This window comes from Camarhynchus parvulus, chromosome 2 (genome assembly GCF_901933205.1).
Source record: "Camarhynchus parvulus chromosome 2, STF_HiC, whole genome shotgun sequence".
In the NCBI taxonomy this organism is placed as follows: Eukaryota; Metazoa; Chordata; class Aves; order Passeriformes; family Thraupidae; genus Camarhynchus; species Camarhynchus parvulus.
This window is the reverse complement of record NC_044572.1, coordinates 57,115,608-57,136,985: the sequence shown is the minus strand read 5'-3', so window position 1 is coordinate 57,136,985 and position 21,378 is coordinate 57,115,608. Positions and strand designations below refer to the sequence as shown.

The 21,378-nt window shown below is 38.9% G+C and overlaps 1 protein-coding gene across 1 annotated transcript in view; it reads left to right on the top strand.

Moving 5' to 3' along the window:
* ITGA9 (integrin subunit alpha 9) overlaps positions 1–21,378 on the top strand; it is a 246,282-nt gene that overhangs the window by 215,915 nt on the left and 8,989 nt on the right. The window contains exon 27 of the mRNA XM_030971864.1: positions 3,786–3,905. Within this exon, the coding sequence (XP_030827724.1) occupies positions 3,786–3,905 (120 nt within the window). The remainder of the gene's footprint in view (positions 1–3,785; positions 3,906–21,378) is intronic.

Below are 21,378 nucleotides of genomic sequence, written 5' to 3'. Positions count from 1 at the left end.
GGGTGAACACTGATCCAAACTCTACCACTTTGGATCCCCTTAGTTCACGAATGTTGTCTCCGTTGGGTTAGTTTTATAGTTTTTTCCACCTGGGGCAGAGTTTCTCCTATTCTTCTCGTTGCTTCACATATTCATGTAGTCTCCTTTTCCCTATGCTGGGCTGGACAAAACCGTTTCTGGGAAGCGATGAATGAAAAATGCTGACCTCCGAGTTACGGAACTTGGTATTGGGATGCACACCCTTGACGGAACTTGGTATTGGGATGCACACCCTTGACGACTCTGACTATCTTGATTGTAGATACTTATTGAGTATTCTTCGCTTGGGTATCTCTGGACTGTCCCAGGAAAGGGCCCATCTCCGCATGGAGACATGTCTTTTTCTTTGCTAATTAGATCTTTCTCTCCGCTGCCATCTGTGGTTTCGCAATCTGTGACTCAGTCTTTTCCCCGGCTGTGGCTTGTGGTTTTAAATCTTTAAGGATTTTTCGTACAAGCACAACTTATTTCATGTATATTTTACACAAGCACGAATTATTTCATAACATATATCATAGTCTTGATTGTGATTTTAGTCCACAAAACAGGTTTTTAAACCCTCATAGCACTTTCTGCTGTCTGCCGAGGGGGTTTTTTGCCACTGTCTAACCATTGAGTCCTGGTTTTACACCAGAAATCTGGTTTTTACACTATTTCAGCTTTTATGCCGTGTTTCCAACTTCCTGCTGTATTTCTCTGGTTCCAAACACCGATCCAGGCTTTGACACCCTGTAATCCAGGTCCCACCCCACTTTCCTTTTCTAGGCTGTTTATTAATCTGGTTTTGGTTTGCAGACCAAAATCCAGCTATAACACTGTGTGTCTCCTTTGCTCTGTGTTGCTGAGTTCCTATCACTTTGGAGTTCACTGAGTGTTAAGTCACGTGTGGGAGGTGAGGAGCAAGGAGACAGAGACACTCACCCCCAATGTTGGTGTGGCACAGAGGAAGTTTATTTCTCCAAGCCCTTCCTTATAAAGGGCATTTTGAAAGACCTGGTCTGTATGTTCTCATGTGGTCTGAACTCCACGCTCCCTCGGGGTCTGGCCAGTGAAATGCTTGCAGCTTCATAAGAGACCTGACTGGGAGAAGCCCCTGTCATTCAATCCTGGGGCTTGGTAGCAAGCTCACATATGCTATTTGGTGACAGGGCCAGTATTGTTTAACTTGTTCATCAGTGACTTGGGGGAAGGGGCAGCAAGTTCACTGACAGCTCAAAGTTGGGAGTAGTGGCTGATACCTCAGAGGGCTGTGAAGCCTTTTAAAAAGACCTCAAGAGTTTGGAGAGATGGGCAGAAAAGAAAGGTCTGAAATTCAACCATGGCAATTGCAGAGTCCTATGCTTGGAGAAACAATCCCCTGCACTAGTGCAGGCTGGGAGCCAAACTGCTGGAAAGCATCTCTGCAGAGAAGGACCTGTGGGTCCTGGTGGACAACAAGCTGTCCATGAGCCTGCAGTGAGCCCATACCAGTGGCCAAGGCAACCAATAGTATCCTCAAGTGCATGGGGAGAGCATACAAAAATAACATAACTATTCATCTATAAAATTTCTCTTAACATACACATAATATTCATCTCTTAATTGTGAGACCCAACCATTGCATTACCCATTTATAACATCTACAAAATGGTTTTGGCATTTTTAAGCAAAGATGGTGAAAGTGGTTTGTGAAGGGGGGAGGAAAACCAGCTACTTTATCTTGCAAAACAAAGCCAGACAAAGCAAATTAATTATCTTAAAAAGCCCCCCTGCTGCCTCTCTGCATTTGCTGGATATTGCAAAATTTAACATAGAAATTTCCTTCACTGAGGAGAGCTGTTCTTGAGTTTTCTACTGAGGAACTAGTTTTGATTGAAATAAGAAGTTGAAAATTCAGATAGTATATATGAATAATGTAATTTGCTCCCGTTGTCTTCTTGAGACAGATGGTGCAAAGGCTCTTCGTTGTCTGTATTTCCCTGCCATACATGCTATAGAAAGAGAGGAGAGAACAGCTCTCAGCATTTCCAGAAAAACCCATGACTGTATGTGTCCTTGCCTTTCACACAATGTGTCTTGTAAAGCATAGCAAGGATGATTTGTATTTAGTAGTGATGTATGAGTTGTCCAGTTTTTTGGGGGGTAAAAAGTAGTTAACAAGCAGTCTTGGTTTAAAATACAAATATCTGCCAAGGAACTCAGCTTTTGTCCATCTCTGCACATTGAAAGAAACATCAATGCATGTGAAGAGATACAAAGGAAATTTGGTCATCTTTGCTTTGGGCAGAATAAACTGTATAAAACCTCGCTGCATGAAGCGGTGAGCATGAACTGGGAAGACTCTGACGCTTGGGAGGTCAGATCCAGGTTCACCTGGCGCCAATCCCGGGCTTGACGCTGTCTCTTTGGCTGTGGTGGTTTCGAAGACCAAACGTCAGTCTCGCAGACAAATTAATAAATCTTTGCTAAATTTTTTATAATTTTGGCTCACGATTTCATCATTTATAACAACAATGATTTTTAAAAAACCCAATAACAGACTTTTCCTGCCTGTTAAGCTATTTCCCCTTTGGTGTAGTTACAACCACAACAGGGGGTGATGGTGACTCGGGTGAGGCAGAGGAGTTTCAGTATCTCCATCGCGGCTTCAGGGGCACTCTGATGCAAGAAGGGGACCTCCCTGGTGGTGATACTAGCAGCTGAGGTGAGAGAGAGGGAAAGGAAAAGGAAAATTACTCTGCCAGGCACACATGCAAGTGGTGATCAGTCTTTGGCGTTGCTAATTGGAGTTGGTATGTGCTGGGAAGGAAGGCAGGGATTTATCATGATGTTGCACTACCATACAGAGAAGAAGTCTAGCGGGGGCAGCTCTGGCTTCAAGCATCTCACCACACAGTGGCTTTGGGGAGGGGGTGGAAAGGAATGACTCCCCCAGGCAGCCACAGGGGCTGTGCTTGTCTCTTTCGGTGCTGGTAGCTGGCGAAGTCTCAGTCAATGGGGCAGCCAGAACTCTTTCTCTCTTGCAAGCAACGGGCTTACAAGCAGGTGGCAGGCAGACCTCCACGGCAATGTTGAAACTACTGTGCCGGAGAGGTCCTAGGTGAAAAAAAACCCCACATGACTGTCTCTGCTCCAAGCTGGGAAATGACTACTCTCACCCAGCTAAAAACTCCAAATCCCTGTTGCCCTTCCCAAAACCATTTCAACAGTATATCAGGGTGCTTGGTTACTCCTTTTGTTTCTTAATCACTGTCTGTTTACCTAGAAAGCCACCCTCAGCAGCTCCCTGATAACAAGTGGGAAGAAATTCACTTGAGAAAACCTAAGCCACAGAAGTTCATAATGAATATTTCATGTGAAGCATCTGGGGGTTTGGCAGGGCCAGAACATGATGAGTAAGACAAGCCATGCAAGGTGTCATGCCAATCCCTGCCAATCCAAGGGATGGATTTTTTCATGCCAAACTATGTGCACATTTGATGGCCCAGCACCTGAACAAGCTCAGTGTTGGGGCTCGACAAGGTGTTTTGTTGGAGAGGCGTCTGATATTCTTGGATCCAGCACATGACTACTCTAAATCCACTTGAAAGCTTTAAATCCTTTGGGAAAAATTGATGGAAAGCGCTAAATTAAGGCTTCATTCCCTATTTGTTTGACAGATGAAATATGGTCAGTGAGGCCACCATACAATATGTTTAATAAGATAAGTACAAGAGAAAACAGTACAACTTCCAATTCTAAAAAGTTTTTTTCTATTTGCTATGTAGGTGGTCTTTGAGGCCTTGCACAATCTGGAGCCTCGTGGGTATGTTGTCGGATGGATCATTGCCATCAGTTTGTTGGTGGGAATTCTCATCTTCCTGTTGCTGGCTGTGCTCTTATGGAAGGTAAGATAACAGATGCAGCATAAAACCAAAGCTAATCCAGGGAAGAAAAGCTTAAATTTATCCTTGTATTTAACATCAATTTTCTTTAGGAGCTGAATAATTGTCTACTCCATTACAGAAGTCCTTAGTCAGTAAAACCAATTTAATAAATAAGCTTTTGTGAGGGACATGCAAGGACTAATGACATAAAGAAGAAGTGAAAAAGTGGTTTTTTTTCGAGCCTGGTTATTAAAAGTTGAAACCTCCGATAACCATTTCAGGACAATGGAAGGTCTCTCATAGAAATCTGCTGTTATATTACACTTAGATACTTTGCATTTCTATGTTTTTGTGATGACTGAGTTTCACTGATTTGAACAGAGTTTCCTGAAAATCAGGTCAACTTTGCCTGACCAGCAAAGAAGACATGTCTTGGAAAAACTAGCTGGTACTTTCCAAGAGATAGATGCTCTTGGGAGATGAGTATACAGCAATACATTTTTCAGATCCTTCAGACAAAGAGTTCCAGATCAGTAAAATGCCTTACCAGAGCAAGAAGCATCTGGACCTGTTAAAAGACAGCCTTCACACCGTCTTTGATAAAGTGCAGTTCTTTTACCCAAGCACTGTTACTGTATAAAACTGGGCTAGTGCTAACCCTTGACAGCAGCCATCGGGTGTGGTAAATATGAAGGGTAAGGAACTTCAGGTGTTTTCATTTTTCAGTTCCCTGTTACCAATCCATCAATTTAAAAGACCACAGTCAAGGTTAGGGACTGTCTTTGGGAGAAGTAAATCTCAAATGCACACATGGGAATAAGTCCAACATTATTTTGATTCCCATGGCAGAAATCCAGGACCCTGACTTGCACTGTTTAGTAGCATGTGTGCTGCAGACTCGACTAGCCAACTGTGCTGGGACAGAAGGCCACAACCCCAATGTGCTGGACATATTGCTGCTGGTTATGAAGCTATAAAATGGATTTAGAAACCTAAAACTGGCCATGCAATTCTTATTTTAAATTATACAGATATGTGTATAGTTGGGTTACAGATAATATAATATAATATAATATAATATAATATAATATAATATAATATAATATAATATAATATAATATAATATAATATAATATAATATAATATAATATAATATAATATAATATAATATAATATAATATATAAATTTTATATGGGTTATAGATTTAAAGTACTTTTATAATATGTTTTGAAGATTCCTAAGTACTTACTAGCCATGTTCATTTGGAAAACAATGTCTGACCACAGTCTAGAATGTCTCATAACTTCTGTTTCTCTGGCATTTGGAAATAATTCTGTTTTCTGTGTAATAGAGAAATAGTAAAAGGAAAAAAAGTCCATGCAATTAAGATAGAAGAATAACCATGAGAATGGAAAAATATAAGATTGGAAGAGGCCCAGAGTTTATGTCTCAATGACACACAGTTTTGATAAAGGATATATTGGTGCTGATACCTATATGACTGATTTCATATTTTCATTTCCTGTCTTAAAAAGACATGAAATAAACTGTTTGAAAATGTGCAAGATAAGAGAAATATCACCCTGTGAGTCTTCAGGTAAAACTTGTACAAGTTCAGTTCTTGGTCTCCACTACAGTTAATACAGTTCTTTGCTTCCTGGGTTAATCTTGATACTTCAAGCTTTTTTAAATTTTATAGGGATAATTAAGTACATGTGAAGAAACTGCCATTTTGTTGCATGAAAGCTTTGAGAGAAATGCCAAGTAACAGCAGCAAATAGCTATAACTGGGGTTACGCAGCTGGTTTTGCATGCATATGTGCTGAGGCAAAGGAATTTGAGGTCCCTTGCCCAGAGTCAGAGATGACAGTTGGGCTTTGCCAGATGAGCTCCAGTACTTCATCCACAGATTTGCATGATTACTGAAGGATCCAATAATTTAAGGTTTTATTTTAGAGAAAAGTGATTAAAACTCTGAACTGGTAGTATCAGCCAGTATTTTAATTTATCTTAGTTTTATACATAAATATATATAAGTAATATTTCACACTCAGTAGTTACTGTATTTATTAAAATTATGGTAATATCAACTTTAATGTTGATATAAAACTGACATGGGAAAGTGTGTTGGGGACACAAACAGGACAGGACTGCTGGGGTACATTCCTTGAACTTTTATTGCAGCATCAGCCTCATTAAATGGTTGAGACAATAGGAAGATGGCAAAAGCTCACATATAGCCAGCGTACAGGCAAAGATTTCTTTGTTACAGGACATTTGAAAAACTTTCTAGCCAATAGTGTATTGCTAAAGCTTACAGACAATTGTTCTAGCCAATTACTAAAAGTACATGTACATCTGCTTCATACAATGCTTGCTTGTCACCTTTCTATTAACTATACACAATAGACCATTATTAAGCTTAAAACCTCTACTATCTTGTTAGCATATTTTCCTGCAGTCTTAAGATGCATCTTAGCCAAGCCTAAAACTCAAGCTATTGTTTAATGTCCTTGCTTGCTATACCATTGTAACTTTTTCTACTTTCAGGCTTTGCAGCTGAAGCTAGTTCTAATTTTCCTTGCTCTTTCTGTTTCTAAGGCCTACATTTCTAGCTTCAGTACAACCCCTTCAGTACAATCAAAAAGAAGCCTTCTTAACTTTGTCGCTTATTGACTACCTTGTTTTACATAGCTCTACTACACTATATATGTCTTTTTGCTTGTTTGAGTCACCTCTCTTGCTTGAGGTGTTGCTATTTTATACTACAGTCATTTTAATGTTGTAAAGTATTTGGTCTGTTCAAAGGATATAAGTCAAATCTGGTAGTGGCTACTATTTACTGTTCTAAGAAGTCTCATCCATTCTAAGGTCTTAATGCAAAACATTTCATCTATGTCTATACTTACATCCACATTTTTGTATGATCTTGGGAACTTTCTGTGATCCTATTTCTTACATCTCTCTCTTGTATGATAAAACCACACTTTTGCCAAAAGAGCTCTGTAAAACCAACAATTCACACACTTATCATTGACATAAAATCAAGGTTTGCAGGTTCCACAGATATGCCAGGTGTGACCCGTAGTGTCTCTTTTTGGCTCGCATCTGCATACTTTTTTCTCTGCTCTTGGACTCATCAGCACTTTCTCATGTGCGATACGGTTTGATGTTCTTTGCCTGAACCCACTTAGGTCCTGCACCTGTAGAGACACAAGCATACCTATTACCCCAAGTTATTAGTTGGAATTCAATTTGTCCTGTCTCAGGGCTCCTAATTAAAACAAGGGGATTTTCTTTCAGTTTCACCTGTGTGATTTGAAAAATGCCTAAAAATTTGTGGATCAGGTTGTGCAAAAGATCTGTTCAAAAAGTTAAAAACATATAAAACTTTGCTTAATCTCATCTGTGGCGTTGCATCTACTGCCTCCTTCTGTTGATCTAGAATGTGTTTTATTGTGTGATGCGTCTTTTTGATAATTGTTTGACCTATGGGGAAGTGAGGAGGAAGTGAGGAATACTACAGGTGCGACGAACACCTTAATCTATTAAAAATGTGGCCCCTTTTTGGGATAGATATGCAGGGCAATAGTCTGTTTTTACTTCTTGGGGCACACTTAGTGAAGCAAATGCTTGTAAAAAATGTTGACAGGCATGATTACTTGTTTCTTTTGTGTGGACAGAAGCGAAGACTGCACCTGATGTTTTGCACCATGTGTCATCCATCCTGACATATGGGCGTTTTTAAATTTCTTAAGGGAAGAGTACTTAGTGATGCCTGTTTGCCATAATTGTAGGCTTTGTAAACCTAGTCGGTTGACAGGTCCTGTAGAAACAGGGGGTGGCACAAGCTGACAATCAGGGTAAGTACTAATGATAGCTTTAGCTTGACTTTTGGAAATGTGAAATGTCTGCACAAGTTCTTGTGCGTTTTAGGGAAAAAAGGCATGACTTAGTTTTGCTTGTTTAAAAATATTTGGTAAAGTGTTTCAAACAACCATTGTCAGTTTATCTGCTCTTACATTTCTTCCTGCTATAAATATTGGAAGCGAGGAATGAGCATTAATGTGAGAAACAAAATATCAGTGTATTCTGTTAAATTGTAAAACTGTATAAAGACATGAAAGACAATGATATAGGGTATCATTACTAACATCCTTTAAAACTGGTCCTTCTATTCTTTTAACTACATTAGTAAGATCAGCAGAATTTGTAATCAAATTAAAAGGTTGTAGAAAGAGCTGAAAAGCCTTAGCTTCTGCAGCTAGTTCAACGATCTGAGAAGACCCTTGTACTGTTTGAATGTCTGATTCTCATGTTTTAGTTGTTTGATTTAACTATACTATCACTGATTTATGTATCTTTGACTCATCAGTGAAGACAGTTATAGTACTTAAAGGTTCTTCACTTAGCATGGGTTTTTCTCTAAAACTCAATTTTGCTTGCAACAATTTCTGGGCTCGATAATGAATAGAAAAAATACCTGAAAAATTTAACAATGCATTTTGCAAATCATCTGAATTTTGCAATGTAATACCAATTGTACTATACCGTTGTTACTTTTTCTACTTTCAGACTTTGCAGCTGCAGCTGTTCTAATTTTCTCTGCTCTTTCTGTTTCTAAGGCCTACATTTCCAGCTTTCTGAAATCTTACATTTACTATTTCCCACAGGAAAGTTGCAGTCCTACAGAGGAATCTTAATTGTCTGATTGTAAATATTTTTAGACAAAATTGACCAAGTAGATCCTACAGTCATTCCTAAATTTTGTGTATGAAGAAGTAAAAAAAAAAAATCCCAACTTTATATTGGAATTTAGTTGTTAAGTGTGGAATGAAAGAACAGATTTTAATTAGATAGCAATTTGGATATCTTAGAACTGCCAGCAAGAATGAGAATTTAGCCAAGTTTCAGGACTAGATTATAAAATAAATTACACTTTCATTAAGAAATTAATTAGAGCTAAACTGTGGTGCTGGAAGGCAGCTGTTTACACAAAAAAGAGCAGGAGCTGGAGCAAACTCATTGTAACAGAACTGAACACTGGCAGCAGTGCAGAGTGTGCTGGTAGCACCCATGTCTCAGCCCTAGGTAGAAAGTACGCTCTTGCTGTGTGCAAAACTACACCTCAAAAGAGGACAAACCCTCAAACATGATGTTTTGCAAATGGAGTAGACAGTTCCTTAAAGCTGCATAAGAATACTAGAATACATGTAAATATTTCACATTACACACTGCTAGAATTAATAGCATTAGCAGGAGTGAGATCTCAGGGACATTCCAGCACAAAATTCTGTTTTTAAACAGAATAAGTTTACTGTGCATCATGTTAAGATGAGGATGATAATTATTTCATTATTTGTAGATCTAAAATTGCACAGTTTAAGGGGTTCTTGTCAATGGAAGTGATGTTAAATGTTTGGTTGTTTCACTTCAAATGAAAGCTTATTTATTTATGTGCAAGATCACAGCCATGTTTATACACATATAAAAAGCTTTTTAGCATGAGCTTGATCAGTTTTTGAGTGGCTTTATTTCTATATTTATTTTCATATTTCATGTAGATGTTGGGCTTTCTCTGGTTTAAGTGCATACAGATTCAGAGAGGGTGAGCAGCTTTTCCCTGACTTCCACAAGATGCCATGCATAAGGCAGACTGGCAAGGACTGCCCCATTTTTGCCTGTTTTGTTGGACAGCCCAACTTGTGGCTTTTTCTGTCTTGTTCATCTACTGGATAACTTTGTGCAGGCATCTGTTGGGGACATGCTCTCATATTTGCCAGATTCTCTGCAGCATAGTTTTCTCCCCCTACTTGTGCCTCACCTGTGGTTGTCTATTTGCAGGAAGGAGCAGGAGGAGCTCTCATACTGTTGCCCACAGCAATATATTTTGCTTTTTTATGTGGAGATTGGCCCATACCCCTTTGGTGGCCTGCTGATACTTGTGGAAAGTGGTGCAGGGCAGGAGGTTGTTTTCCTTCCGGCCAGTTACCCACATGCTAGATAGGCCTGTGGTTTCACAAGCACTGGCAATAATTCAGGAGGAAAAGGCAGTGATGGCTGGTTTATTTTGGCGAGTGCTGTCCCAAGCACACTTCCCTCAGGTGTCAGGACTGAAGCAATGTATCAGGACAAAGTCTCCTTCAGGTATAATGTATTTATGCACATCTAGATCAGGTATACACCATGCAAAGGCAAAACTGAAGTGTGATATAACACAATAAATATTCTATTAATGATAGTGGTGCTTTATAGTGTTTTGGATTGAAATTCCTACATTTGAACTGGCTTGAGTTGTGAAGTGAATTGTGTCATCCATATAATTTTAGATTAAATGCACTGAAAAAACAAAATGTTATCAAAGAGGGAATGTGTAAGTGAGAACTAGGCTGGAAGTTTGGGCAGCTGAGTGATCCATGGAGCCAGCTGTGGAAGTGATCTTCAAAATAAAGATTTTATATTAATTTATATTCACTGCAGCAACATTATTTTGTTTCTCTGTGGCATGTTTAACACAGGAAATGGACATTTATCAAAACTTATTTATTTGACATTAAGCATGTCTCTGAGCTGAGCCTGTCCCTATGGTATCCAAGCTCTGACGTGTCTAAAATGAGGTTTCTAGCATTGCTTTCTGGATTCCTGGGTCAAAGAATTGATCTCTAGATGTCTCATGTAATAAGAACCTCTAGTTTGTGGATTTTTGAGAAGATTGTGGAGAGAAGGACAAGGAGACTAACACCCACATATGGGTGGGGGGGGTTGCCTAGCCAGAGGATTCCTGCTCTTCAGTGTGTGCTACACAGTACATTTTTGCCTTTTGTCTTAAAATGAGAATTTGAAGACTTTTTTTTTAGATTTTAGGAGAAATAACTTAGGACTGCGTGTCTTTGAAAGAACACTTGTGTTCCCCTACACAGAGTAGTTGCCATTGCCTCACATATTGTTTCAGCATTCAGAAAATATTTGAAGCTAACCAAGGCTAAAACTAACTTTAAATTCATCTATATAGTAAAATCAAAAAAGTTTTCCCCTTTTTGGAAGGAGAGGCTTTCTCTTACTTAGGGCTTCAAACATTAAGTCTTTTTAAATGGTCCAAAACATAAAGCCCATCATATTCCAGTGAAAGAAAAAAATAAATACTTCTAAATGCTGCACCTAATCTTTCCCAGTGATTGCTCTGTATTATGTTACAAGCCCCAAACCATTTTCTTTCCCTTTCATTTACAGCTCAGGTGGCAGTATCTAACTAGTGTTTCCTGAGCAGTCATCACACCAACCCCCTTTCCTGGTGGTGAGGTTTTGGAGTAGTAGCTCTGCAATGAAATAAATCTGATTAAAAAAAAACCCACACAAAAAAACCCCAACACTACAGTTTCCACCCCGAGGTGCATAGGGAAATACCATTATGGCACAAAACCTCTTTGGATTTCAGTGTAGGGGAGCAATGCAACTGTTATACATACATACACACACACACACACACACTCACACAGACAGAGATATATACATAATCATAAAATCAAGGTAGAAAAAGACCTCCAAAATCATTGAGTCCAACCTTTGACCAATCACCACCTTGTCAACTAGACCAATGGCAGTAAGCACCACATCCAGTCATTTCTTGAACACCACCAGAGATAGTAACTCTACTGGTTCCCTGGGCAGCCTATTCCAGTGCTTAACCACCATTTCCGTGAAGAAATTCTTATGTCCAACTGGAATCTCCCCTGGCACAGATTGAGGCCATTTTCTCTTGTCCTGTCACTAGTTGCCAGAGAGATTTAGCTGACTCCCCCCTTGCTATAGCCTACTTTCAGGTAGTAGTAGAGATCAGTAAGGTGTCCCCTGACCCTTCTTTTTTCCAGGCTGAAAAGCCTACCTCTATCAGCTACTCATTATGTTATTTATTCCGTAGACCCTCCATCAGTTTCACTGTCCCTTCTCATGACTTTTGCTAGCATCTCAATGTCTTTCTTGAAGTGAATGGCTAAAAACTGAACACAGTACTTGAGGCTCAGCCTCACCAATGCTGAGTACAGGGGAACAATCACTGCCCTGGTCCTGCTGATCACACTATTGTTGATATAGACCAGGATGTCATTTGCCATCTTGGCCACCTGGGCACACTGCTGGCTGATGTTCAGATGGCTGTTGACCAGAACTCCCAGGTCCTTTTCTGCCAGGCAGCTTTCCAGTCACTCTGTCCCCATCCTGTAGTGATACATGGGGTTATTGTGACCAAAGTATACATTAATATATATGTGTACATGTACACATATATATGCATACACTTATATATGTGTATAGATATATTCCTATCTTTATTTTTCTCTCTCTCCCCCCACTCTATTTATATATAATCTTTCCAGTAAGAGTACATTTCAATTGAAAAAAAGTCCCCCAGCTGGACTATCTGACTTTGAAGCTATATGACTTTGAATGTTGTTTTAAGAGGTGGGGACAGAGAAACCTATTGAAACTGAGTGGCCTTTCATATCTGTGGTGAAAGTTGTTGTGTTTATTCTGAATTCACATGCTTCTTCCCTTCTGTACATATAATTCCAAGAATAAACCATTATGTACTATGGTAAAGCCAAAAATGAAGAATCATAATTGTTCAGATAAACAAGGTAGTCAGATCAACTTGCTGTGAAAGCACTTACTAGGCACTACTGGTGGGAATGATGTATTTCACAGCTGTGCTTGTTTGAAAGCAAATCAGCAGAGGAATTAACTCCACACAAATATTCTGTGAGAGATTCCAAATCAGAACTACAATTTAATAGGAAAATGACAATAAAGCAGTAGTACAGAAACACTGTCTTGAACTGACACAGTCAGAATACGACCTGATACCCTGTTGATCAGGTTGGTGGTAGCAGTCCAATTAAATGGTGTCTGCAGTACCACTGGAGTGGTGGATGTTGTCTTGTTGAAACGGTGACCCTGTAGAAAAGGTCTGGTCCTTCTCTGGAGGTCCAGTGGTGGTTATCGAGAAGTCCTGTCCTCTTGGAATCCAGTGGTGGTCCTTTTGTGGTATTCCAAGCCTCAGATTATATCCAGAAATGCTTGATTCCTCGCCCAGGCCAGCTTATCTCACAATGGAATGATGTTATTCTGTGGGTCATGCTGAGAGACCTTGATGGCCCATTAGCAGAGATGGTCCCCCCACGGTGGCTCCTGCTTCCCCAGAGGGAGTTATCAGGGCTAAGTCACTGAGAAGATAAAGAACATTGCTCCACCCATTTTAACAGCTTATATAAATGGGAGTACGATAGTTTTGGTATATTTGGTATACATCTTACATTGAAACCCAAGAGAACAGATTGCAAAGATCTTCTCTGCAGAGATGTAGAGGGATGCACCAGTTGCCTTGGAACTTAAGAAGTCTATATTTCTTCTAATTTCTTTCTTGTTTTTTTTCATCTTCATAATCTCTCCTTTATTTAAATACATGTCAACTCTATCTTTTCAAACTTACTAAGGTCCTGCTCACCTTTTTCCTCGAATTTTTGAGGTTGTCTCATTCACAAAAATATGATCTCTGTTTTTAGCAACGTAATAGCCCATACCTGTCCTGTCTGTCCATAAAAACTGCAAAAAGTGACTTTGTTTGGGTTCTCTGAAATTCCTCTTTCTGCAGTCCTCGAAGCATTCCATTCTCTATGGTTTTGTGATAAACTTTTCAACTTTATTGCTTTTGTTACACGTTTATCTAGTTGCTTTAAGTTGTTACTTGCTATCTCACATGTAGGCTTCTCAGGATACTACCTTTTTTGATACAGACTCTAGGTTCAGTAGACCTAGAATAAGTTTTTCAATGTTATCCTGTTGCAAATATTAAAAATGCAATCAGGTGATAATTAACTTCTGTGATTCAACACCAAACCTGTATTTCCCCCAAACATGGATAGATCTTAATTTTGTTTAGTGTCTAGGAAGCCGTGAGGAGGAAATGGGACAATGGTTGGCTGTCTGTACAAAAAATGAAGTTTTCACCAGGCAGAAGTTGAGTGGATCATTTGAAGTCTCCTTATTTTCTTAAAGAGCAATCAAAACTTGTTTTATTTTTTCCTTTTCCAGAACTAAAGCAAGCACCGCAAAATTTTTGTAGACTCTTGGTTTGTGGAGACCAAAGAAGTTTGTATTCTTGCAACAGTGCCTCAAACTTCAGGTTTTCTACAGCAAATTACTCCACTAAAATCTGTGCTTTTTGAATTCTGACTGGATGTTGCAGAAGGATTGAGTTTGGTCATCTTTTTTTGTTCTTGCACAAGTAAATGGTTAATGCTGCTGTTGTAGCCAAAACACTGCCTTCACCCCCGAGTTTGCTGGCTGCCATTTAATACTTGTTCTCTACCCTCAAAAGAAAGATTGGCAACATTTCAGTGGTGGCATGTGTCCAGTATTTGCCAAATGCCTTTGTTATCTTTCTTGATAAAATGAGCTATGCAAATGTGCAACAATAATGTTGTGACTGAATGTTCTCTGTGGTCTCAGTGTCCTTCAAATGAGAACTGTGCATGCCAGACTACTTTGAGAACATCACAGCCATTTTAGCTGTGTTGCTCTTATCCTGGAACCATGCAGACAAATGTAATCCACTGGCAAGAGAGAGGTAGAGTTGTAGTTCACAATGTGTTTCAGAAAAGACAAAAGATAGCCATCATTTTCAGGAGTCTAAACCAGAAAAAAAATGGACATGTACACTGAAAAATTGCAAATAAGTATCTAAGGTTCCAAGATTTCCCACTACCAGAACACAAGATGTATATTTATTGGAAGTCATTAGCATCTCTCAGACCCAAATGCCAATAATAGAGCAAATGTGATTTGCCTCGTCTGAATTCTGTCTTTGGTGTTACAATGGGCAATGTTGTATTATAACGCACACCAGGCATAGCCATTTTCTTCTGGTTTGGCTAAGCCATGAAGGCAACTTATTCTGATAATTGTGAACATGGTACAACTTTTATTCAAATCTTTTTCACCGATCAAATACATCAAAGTATGATTGTAAAGCTACTTTTTATTGATTACAGTTTAGTTTCTAGTTTTCAAACAAAGCAAAAAATATGTCAGTAATGTTTCTTTCTTTTCTTTGGAGAGGAAATGGAAAATATGTATTGAGATATGTCTTAAATTAATTGTGTTTACGGCAATGATATCTTTAGTTACTGTCCTATTCCGTGTTGAGATTTTAGAAGACAATTTTATCTGGACATATCTGCAGTAGACATTGTGTTCTTTCTCAGTTTTGAGAGCGATAATCAGAGATGAACATTTGTTGATAGCTGTGTTCATTCTATGACTTTTTAAAAATAAACTATACAGTAAAATTTTGCAATAGGTAAAAATTTTTAAACTATATGGAAATGTTTATATGTTTAAATGTTGGCCAGTTTTTAAAATTATACTTATAAGTATATTGGTAGCATCTGTCTTGCAAGATACTGTACATAGTTACTATGCTGCAAGATGCAAGACATTTGTATTTTCATATAACTCAGGTTACCCTAACTCAGCGCTGAAAGATCTTTATGAGTCCAGTCACTGGAATTCTCTTAATTTTTGAAGTACTGTAAATACTAAGTCTTTAACAAAAGGTACTATGTATGCACAAATGAAAGCCTAGATGAATAAGTCTTGTCTGAAGCAGCCTAGATGGTACCTACATGGTAAAGATATTCCAAGGGTAAATAACAGACCTAACAGCTCTATTCACCACATTACCAAGTAGCTCCATTGAGGCCAACTGAACAGCTCCTGGAAGAAAAGTTGCACAAGAATTGCTTAGAGGAAAGATTATTGATGAATGGGGTGACATTCTGGCATCAGTGACAATGGCAAGGCATGTTGTATTAAAAGAACCCAATGTATTAAATTAGATTGTCTGTACTGGTGTCCCTCTCTGTGTGCAGTTAACTGTTTTGCATACCTAAACATATATTTTCCATGCATGCTGCTAGTCTGAATTATGCATCTACTTTGAGGTACTGTCCTAGGTTGATTATATGATGCTTTTATCCCCAGTTGTCTTGTTCTGTTTATGCTGAATAATAAGTTTTGCACTTTTAAGACTTGTTCCAGAGAGTGAAGGGGGGAGAGAAGAAGTACGCAGTTTGTTTTCACACACTGCACTCACTCCTCCACATTCCTGCTCCTGACTGTGTTGTCTGCGGATGGACAGACAGCGGGACAGAGCTCTCCTTTGCTTTTAGTTAGTTTAGCTAGCTGAGGCAAAGAAGTTCCCTGGACTGTTGTTTTTTTCCTTTTTCTTTGGACCTCTTGAAACCTGCTCTGGACTGAACACCAGAGGAGCACCAGCAGCTCACACCTGTGGCCCTGGGCCATGGCATTTCCAGCACTGGAGGGACTGATAAGAGACTAAGTGAGCTGAGCTGCAACCCAGGGAGGGGACTTTCTGAGTTTGTCATCTCTTTTGGAGCAGCAAGGGGTTTTATTGAGTAATATTGTCAAGGTTTTATTATTTAATAAATAGTTTTTTTCCACTTTTCTCCAAGGAGGTATTTTCTCCTGGACCGGTTTTGGGGGAGGGGTTGATTGGATCTGCTTTCCTAGAGGAGACCCTTTAGGGGGTTCTCTACCAAATTTGTCTTGAACCAGGACAGGTACCTAGCCTTAGTGACTATATTTTTGATATTTGGTCTTTCAGATAGGTACAGGGCATTTGGTTAAAATAGTAGTTTATTTAATGATCTCTTTGTGGTATTCACATGCCCTCTGAACAGAAAGAAGCTGTGAGAAAAGCAAAGAAAAGAATGATCAAAACAATTCTTATCATATTTGCTGCTGCTGTGTTTGTGCTCGTGTGAAATGTGGTCTGGAGATTGTTTACCCGAGGTGATTGCTTGATTGGATTCTGGTGGAATTGTTTATGTTAATTAACCCATCAGGTCCAAGCTGTGGGGACTGTCGGTTGGCAGATAGTCATGAGTTTTTAGTTAGTAGTAAGTATTTTTTAGTATTCTTTGTAGTATAGATATAGTATAATATAGTATAGTATAGTATATATGTAAGTATAATGTAATATAATGTAGTTTTAATAAAGCAAATGTTCAGCATTCCGAAGCCTTGGAGTCAGATGCCAATCATTCCCAGACATTGGGGTGGCCTGATATTGCTATATCCCTTTAGATAAGTTTATTACTTGTGAATGCTCTTATCAAAAAAAAAGAGTTTTATCTTATTATTTCAACATTACAAAGTAACTGCCTAATAAAATGTGTGTTTAAAAACTATGTTTGTTTTAGTACTACAGTATGTGAAATAAATTTACTTTTAATGTCTATGAAGAACTACAGATGTCCCAACATACCAACAGTAACATCTCAAGAAATCTTAGCCAGATTAGATGAAAGTAAGTTAAAAGTTAAGGGCTATTTTGTGTACGTTGCTAATGCTTTGTGCCATAGCAATGTCTATCAGGTGCAATACACTGGGATCAGATACAGATAGTAGGTATGAAATTCTTCCACAGTAGCTAAACAAAGTGTTTGGAGAGGAGAATGTATCTTTGAGCAAGCAGCTGAACTTACCTTTGCCTCAGTTCCCTGGCTGTATAAGTATATATGTCATTGTGTACATGTACGAAGTGTGTCTTATATGTGTGTGCAGCCACTTGTGGAATGGTGATGTTTGAATCACATTATTTTCTTGTACTTGTTTAATTGAGCAAATGAGAACCTACATTATAAGAAAGTTGAGGGATTTGCCTCTCAAAAAATCAATGAAAGACTGAATAATCGAGGCCAGACTTCCTGCATGCTCATAAGCTTACTTTAGTTACACTATCATCCTTCCTCTGAAATGCACATTTTCTCCTTTAACTATAGATAAGACACATTGCTCCTCTCCAAACATGCCTCTTCCTCACATGGTGACACAGGATTGACAGTTTGACAATTCTTGGTGGAAAAGCTGATACAAATATCTGTTTGTGACCTCTTTGTACTGTGGCAAGCATTCTTTAATTGGGAGAAAGAACACACTGCATCCTCTTGAAACTGATGGCTTGCCGAATCATCCAGGGCTATGCAAACCCAAGTGCAAAGTGTTTTTACCTGCCTTCTTGGTGACAGTAAAATGAGATGCATTTAGAGATGCATTATGAGATGCATAATAACTAGTGATCAATCTCTACATGGTTAAATACTCCCTGCTTCTAATCTCAGCAGCACTGCTTTGCAGATGTTGGGAGTGTTGTTCCTCTGCCGACTGGTGGCATCTTAATGGGGTGTAGTTCCTGGCCCTGTTTTGACCCATGATTAGCGGCATATTTTTCTAGCTGTGGTACTATTTATGTGAAGGGAGAAGTACCCAAGTACCATACACAAAAAAAAGATGAGATGTGTAAGTTGATTGTGAATGCCTTGGGACATCCACCTAGATTAGCAATGTGGCAGTAAAAGATTAATTATGTAAATACAGACTGTTCATCAGGTATGGCTGGACACTGCTTATATTAGATAAAGAAATTATGTACAAAAGGAAAGACAGCTTGTGACTAAGGCACTAAACCTAAAGTATGTTGTCAAAGCCTTGTTCCCTGGGAGATTTCTTCAGTGGTTCTTATGTTTTATTTCTTACCCCTCTGTTAGTACTTACTTGTCTCTCTTTTCTTTTTACACGTTGGCTTTTCTTTTTACTTGTTGGCATGTTGTGGTCGGTAACGTTGTCAATAGAGTAATATTGTTAAAAATCAGTACTTCTTGTGTGCAGTTTAAGACACAGAGTATGCACTAGAGAAACTTAATTAAAAACTAAGAAGTGGCAAAATCTTCTGATACAGTTTTGAATTCTGTTTGAGTATCGTTATTCACAAACCTCTATTCCTAACTCAGTTATAGTCTTGAAGCACTACTGTAATTAAGACACAATATTGTTTTTACAGCAGTATGTGACTGTTATAATTTTTTTCTTATTTCCTAACTACTTATATTAATGGTAAAAATCTTTTTAAAATGCAAAACATAACCATTCTTCTACAATCCACGTTTCAAGCTATTTCTCTTTTTATTTGATTGGAAGAATAAACCTTGTTGGGCATGGTAAAAACACTTTAGAAATTTACCTAACAGTGAGTAAAATAAAAGCAGATATTTCTTGCCCTCTGATCAACTTTGTTTTTTCCCAACTGCAAATTAAATTTTATTTTGTAATCTCAACGCTCTTCAAACATATTTATAATTCACATCCTAGAGAGATAGCCACAGTCCCATACTTCAGGTTTTCTTGGGTAAGTGCTTATACTTTTGAAGTTTAGGAAAATATAAGATCTAGTAATTCAGCCTTTGGATATACAGAAAGTAGCATCAGAAAAAAAAACCCAACAAGATAATTCATTATTGTGATACTAATTCAACACTTTGAAATTATTTTTGATTGAAGTTTTCCATTTTTGTGGGTGCTTGAAGAATGCTATTCTATGTGAGTGTTGTTAGATATGATTTACTTGGGATTGAAGGGATTTTAAATCTGGCATGGCAGTTAAAGTGTATGCTAAAGACTACCTGTGTTTGAATAGAGGACTTGGCTGTCACATGGCAAGAAATAACTTCACAATAATAGGTGTAATTTCCCATCTCAGACTAACAGTTTTTGTATTGCTTTATTATTCAATATTGCCAGAAACATGCTTTCTTCTCAACATATACTGTAAGGTTGTGCTACAAAAGGGTACATGGGCTGGAATAACTAAATTAGAGATGTGTGTAAAAACCTATGGATGGTTTCAGGTTTTGAAGTGACAAAAAATAACCAGTCCTTTCTGGAGGTACTTCAAGTATTAGAGCTGCTATAAATAGGTGGGTTAGATTCAAAACCTGAAACCATTCACGGGTTTTACACACATCCTTTAATTTAGTGATTCTAGCCCATCTATCCTTTTCTCATTTCCTGCATTGTCTTTAGTGGATGGTGCCTCTTCTTCCCTTATAACCCTTCAGCTTTCCACAGCTTTTCATAGTGTCCTAGGGTGACATTATGATGCTTGTATCCCCAGTCGGGTGTTCTGTTTATGCTGGATATTATATTCTGTGCCTTCAAGACTGGCTCTGACATTGAAGGCGGGGAGAAGAAGATGCATAGGGTTTCATTATCAGCTGCACTCTCCCCCACAGTCTGCTGGAACACAGAACTCCACTGTTGTTGTTTGGGCATGGACAGGGCAGAACAGAGCACTCCTTTTGCTTTTTAGTTAGTTCAGCTAGCTGAGGCAGTCCGAGTTTTCCCTGGACTGTTTTTCTTTCCCTTTTCTTGGAATCGTTCAAACCTGCTCCAGACTGGGACCCGGGAAAACACCAAGAGCTTGCACTTTGTGGCCTTCCAGGGCCTGCCCTGGGCAGCAGCCATTCCCAGTGCCAGAGGGACTGATACCAGAGCGACCACCCACAGGAGAGACTTTCCGAATTTGTAATCTCTTCAGAGCGGTGAATGAGTTTTGTCATCTGGTATTGTTCATTTCTTGTGCTGGGGAGTGCTTTGCCTGTTAAATAAACAGGTTTTCTTCCACTTCTCTCCAAATAAATTCTTCCTGAGCTGGTTGAGGGGAGGGGCTGTGTGAGCCTGCTTTCTGGGGGGGGCCTTTTGGAGCTTTTCTCACAGATTTACCCTAAACCAGGACACACAGTCTCTCTTTGCCTCCTGTAAAAGCACTCTCCTGTTGCCCCTCTTCTCATGAGTGCCTTCCCCAGGCAGAGGTTTACTGATCAGAGCTTTCCTTGGATGGGGATGTGTGAGCTCACAGACTCCCTGATGGGGTCACAGTTCTGGAGCTGGGTGTTTCCTTGCTCTATACATATAACTATATGTGTACATATACGTGTGTGTCTATATATATATGGAAAGCAAAATTTGGGAGAAATTAACAATATTAGAGACTCATTGCCTGTGAAACAAGTGTTAGCAACCACTGTTCCACTATAAACACCCATTCTACAAATGAGATCACAGCAATACTTCTCTTAAAGATGAGAATCTCTCCCTTCCTTGCTTGAAATTCAGGACTGAGTCCCAGCAGTTGTTTCCTCAATGGTTTTTTCAGTTCTCTTAATGGCCTTGCATTAGCCATGGAAAAGGGACCTGGTGTCACCTCATCCCCAGTGATAAAAGAGCCTGTTTTTGAATACAACATATTCAACCCTATGTTGTATCAACTCTCCTGCTTTGGTCCAGTTGTCTGTCTCCTTATTACCCATCATTGTATGTTAAGTTCACTTGTTCTCTCCAGCTTACCAAAGGTACTTACCAGCCTTCCCCATATGGTGAATACTGCTATCCTCCTTGAATGAAATGAGTTAATTGTAAGGAGATGGATATGTGGTCTTTTGTGAAGCAATAACTATATATTGTGATTTCTTCATGGCAATTAAAAAAACCCCTCTTTCTGGTGGTGGTCTGATGAGGGATTTTATTACATTAAATGTAAATATATGTCAGTAAAGAACAGTGTCACATAACAAAGAACGT